Source organism: Oratosquilla oratoria, chromosome 32, assembly GCF_046742065.1.
Source record: "Oratosquilla oratoria isolate Oo_2021 chromosome 32, ASM4674206v1, whole genome shotgun sequence".
Classification (NCBI taxonomy): domain Eukaryota; kingdom Metazoa; phylum Arthropoda; class Malacostraca; order Stomatopoda; family Squillidae; genus Oratosquilla; species Oratosquilla oratoria.
Window position 1 is genome coordinate 35,537,159 of NC_134808.1, and position 5,000 is coordinate 35,542,158.

Consider the following 5,000-nt stretch of genomic DNA (forward strand, 5'->3'; position numbering starts at 1 on the left):
GATGTACCATCTTCCCCAGGTGCTTTTCCCCGTTTCATATTTTTTAGATCAAATTCTACTTCCTTTGTAATCTCTGGTACACTACTAACGTCTACGGATGAATTTACTGACTCAACTACGGTCTTCAATGAATAAAGCTCTTGGTAAAGTTCTTCTACTCTTTTTACCATTCTGTCTTTGCATTTGATGATTTCTCCACTTTCATCTTTCAAACTTATTAATTGCTCTCTTCCTAAGGCATATCTGTGCTCGGTCACTTTAGTACTTTTACCTTTCCCTATAGTTTTCTCTATTTCATCCATGTTTTTCATATATATATACATATACATATATATATATATGTATATATATATGTATATATATATATATATATATATATATATATATATATACTTGTGTATTTTATGTATTAAATAGTTTATAATTGTTTATCTCTTTCCATAGTTAAGATTCACGAAGGACTTCAAGGAGTCAGTGATTAGTGGCTCACAACACCCCGAGAACATAAGTAAAGAAATATCATGAAGAAATGTCTATGGGGACTCGTTTTTCTGGCCTGTAAGTCAAATTGAAACTCATAGAAAATATTCACTCCCTAGACTTTAATGAATTTAAAACCCACGTTACTATGGTAATGATCGTAAGTGTTCGGAAGTTGTCTGTGTTGTACTATAAAAACAAACAAAGAAACAAAGAAACAAAAAACAGTCGATATCGATATAAAGAGATCATAAATTATAAGCCCATCCGGTTATCAAGTGTCAGCCTATCAGAATTACACCTACAAACGGAGATGAGCATATTGATATATTTGAAGATAGAATGTAGGGGCCTGCTCATTTCGTATGTTCATTCAGCAGGTTTCTGAGTCCAAATAAATTCACATTGAAGATATAAGTAAGGTATTGATATACATTTCACTATGGCATTGATAATTGATAAATCAACTGGTCAAGGAGTAAATAATTTAATGTAACAATAAGCCAATCAATCAACTAATCATATGAAATAATAGAAAACAACAAATAGGCAGTTAAACAATAAACAAAATAATTTTCAAAAAATACATGAATAAATAAATATATGAGTAAATAAAATAATAAATAGACATATAGATAAAAGCATAAATAAATAGATAAATAAACAAATAAACAAAAAAGATAAAAACTTACCATATCAATGAATGAATGAACAAACAAATATATACATAAATATAAATAAATCAAAATAAATAATTTGATTACAACCACCTATGCACAAATTCTACTGAGAACGGTGATAAGTGCGATTTACAGAAATAATTTGCAAGGAAATGATCAATGGAGAATATAGCATTATCTTCATCAAAAAATGTCTATCAATGAAATTCTAATTAGAAATCTAAATAAATAATTTAATAGACATATAAAATAAAACAGTAAGTAAACAAATAAGTGCATAGCTAGTGAATTATTTAATGAATAAATTTAGGAGTAGATAATATGACAATGGATTAATAAACACAAATGAACAAATAAGTAAATGATTAAATTGATATATGAATTACCAAAAAGAAGAATTTTTTTATACAGTAAATAAGTTTTTATACAATACATAATTAATTACTTGTTATGTACTTTATAGCTCATAAGGAATTTTATTGCAGTGGCATTGTCAGGGGTCCGACCTCAATCAAAATATTGCGGTAAGTATAAGAGAAACTACTTTTGGATAAATAACAATCATGAGGTATGTGGACAGATAAAGTATTTTCTCATGAGGTCACATGTTTGAGCGACAAAATCATATAAACAAAAAAGTACCCGGGTATGTACCCATATTGTGTCTCCCGAGTTCCTTGTGGCAGGTTCAAATCCCGCACTCCATCTCCGATTGGCAGTTGTGATTGCTAACTGTCCGCATAGCCCATGCAGCGCGAAGGGTCAGGGCGACATCTTTGGCCACAGCTACGAGCCTCCTGGCGTGGGCTTCTTATCTTTATCCTTTGTCAGAATGGGGAAAGGTTTATGAAATAATCTTAGGAGATAAAGTGCAAATAGTATCATAATAATAACAAAGACTATTTCTATTATATATTTATTAGTGTGACAGAAAGAAAACATCAGGGATGAAGTATTTGCAAAAAAAAATTAATAATAAATAAATAAATAAATAAATAAAAGTCAAGCTATTTTGTACATTCAAGGTTTTTTCCCCTCCTAATAAAGAGAAAATAAGGTAAAAAATAAGGTCAAGCAAATTCAAAAAATAGATATTATATATAAGGAATCTGTAGCAATGATAATTCATTTTGTTTATAAACACCAAATTCCAAAAAGTTAACTGCGTACCATTAATTCTTAAAATTCTTAGCAATTTTGTTTTATTATTATTATTGTTGTTAATCTTTCGGCACAGGCAACGAGAAGTGTCCAACATTCTACAAGGAAGTGGGCAGCAACTGTGTCTACGTTTCTACCAAGACGGAGTTGAACTGGCAGGAGGCGAGGGAGACGTGTCACAGTATTGACGGCGAGCTTCTGACTCTCCCTGATGCCAACTCTTTGAGGGAAATCACACTCCACCTGCAAGTCTTAGGTAAAGGTTCCTGGTTTGCTCTCTTCTCAAGACAAATCACAAATAATTCGAATTCAATATATATACATAGAAATACTTATATACATATATATATATATTCATACATGCATGCATATACATATGTATATGTAAATATTTATATGTATATATACATATATATACACACTCATGTATGTATACATATATATATATATATATATATATATATATATATATATATATATATGTATATATATGTATATATATATATATATATATATGTATGTATATATATATGAATAGTAAGAATGGAAAGACACGGTTGGGTACACAAAGCTGATATCCGTCACCACCGCACAACAAACGCCTGGGTAAATCACATAGATGAAAAACAACATTTATCTCAAAGGAGCCAAGCTAACATTTTACACGAAAACCTAAACAAACCACAAAGAAAGACATTAGAAGCAATATACATAAACACCAACTATTGCATCAACAACAGAACAGGAGATATCAAGATTGCAAAACATGCCGCCAAATACGCCATGAGATAATTGCTCACACATAACAAACAAACATATACATCCACCCGCCTCACACCTGACCCCACATGACCACCAAGCCTAGCAACGTACGGAATCACACCCCGCGTCCCTCATAAACCACAGCAACTGCCCTACAATTACCAATGTATTCATTCTCTGTAAATATCACCTCTGAAGAAACCTCAAAGGCGAAACCGGTCAGGAATATAGTCTTTTGTTCCCAATCCTGTCTGTCCATTCTTACCATTCATACACCTATCATGTCACAATATACATATATATATATATACATACATATATATATATATATATATATATATATATGTATATATATATACACATATATATGTATATATATACATATATATGTATATATATACATATATATATGTATACACACACACACACACACACACACACACACACACTCACACATATATTTATATATATATATAAGATTATTTCAGACAAATGAGAGAGAATGTGGGTGGGGAAGGGCAAACGAAGATGTGTTAGGAATAGAGTTTATTGCCCTAACGTTGCGACCAACTTGGTCTTCTTCAGAGGACTACAGCATTACAGACGGATGACAATTCTTATATTCGTAGTGAGAGGGAACCCGCCAAGGTATGAGCGTCATGTTTTCCCTTTGGCTAACGATTTAATTATTAGGACACTTGCTGCTTTCGAGAGGCATTTAAATCCGTCTCTGTCGTTGTTGTTCTTGTTGGCGGCGATATGTGCAGCTTCCACAGTTTTTCTCATTTTCTTCTCAAATCCCTCGTGTAGAATTTCTGCGTTCCTGGACAAATGTGGACATCTACCTGATTGGAACAACGCAGAAATTCTACACGAGGGATTTGAGAAGAAAATGAGAAAAACTGTGGAAGCTGCACATATCGCCGCCAACAAGAACAACAACGACAGAGACGGATTTAAATGCCTCTCGAAAGCAGCAAGTGTCCTAATAATTAAATCGTTAGCCAAAGGGAAAACATGACGCTCATACCTTGGCGGGTTCCCTCTCACTACGAATATAAGAATTGTGATCCGTCTGTAATGCTGTAGTCCTCTGAAGAAGACCAAGTTGGTCGCAACGTTAGGGCAATAAACTCTATTCCTAACACATCTTCGTTTGCCCTTCCCCACCCACATTCTCTCTCATATATATATATATATATATATATATATATATATATATAAATATATATAAATATACATATATAATGTATATGTATATGTATGTATGTATGTATATACATATGTATGTATAGATGTATATATATATATATATGTATGTATATATATGTATATATATATATATAAATATATGTATATATATATACGTATATATATATGTATATATATATATAAATATATGTATATATATATACGTATATATATATATATTAAAATGTATCTCTAATCACTGGGACCCATTCAGTGTTGTACACACACATGTATATATATATATATATATATATATATATATATATATATATATATATATATATATATATATATGTATATATATATATTTATATATGTATATATATATATATACATGCACATACACACAGAAACATACACACACACACACACACACATACACACTTTGCACACACACACACACACACACACACACACACACACACACACACACACACACACACACACACACACACACACACACACACACACACACACACACACACACACACACACACACACACACACACGCGCGCGCGCGCGCACACAAACATACACACACACGTCGGTCGAAGTGGCAACGAAGTCTGAACTCCGGTGATTTCTATAAGTTTCGAGGATCACAATGATAATGAAGTACCTATGTTGTATTAATAGGACATTATCATATTTAGAAATAAACACTCC

At 31.8% G+C, this 5,000-nt stretch overlaps 1 protein-coding gene across 4 annotated transcripts in view; it reads left to right on the forward strand.

The window, feature by feature from the left end:
* Window positions 1-5,000, forward strand: part of LOC143017430 (perlucin-like protein) — a 29,340-nt gene that overhangs the window by 4,043 nt on the left and 20,297 nt on the right. For 2 of the 4 annotated variants that reach the window (XM_076172160.1, XM_076172161.1), the window contains 3 exons: window positions 445-558; window positions 1,646-1,684; window positions 2,398-2,577. In XM_076172160.1, coding sequence (XP_076028275.1) covers window positions 522-558; window positions 1,646-1,684; window positions 2,398-2,577 — 256 coding nt within the window. In that variant the 5' untranslated portion in view covers window positions 445-521. Of the gene's footprint in view, window positions 144-444; window positions 559-1,645; window positions 1,685-2,397; window positions 2,578-5,000 lie in introns of all 4 variants that reach the window. The other 2 variants (XM_076172162.1, XM_076172163.1) reach the window with 2 other exon arrangements.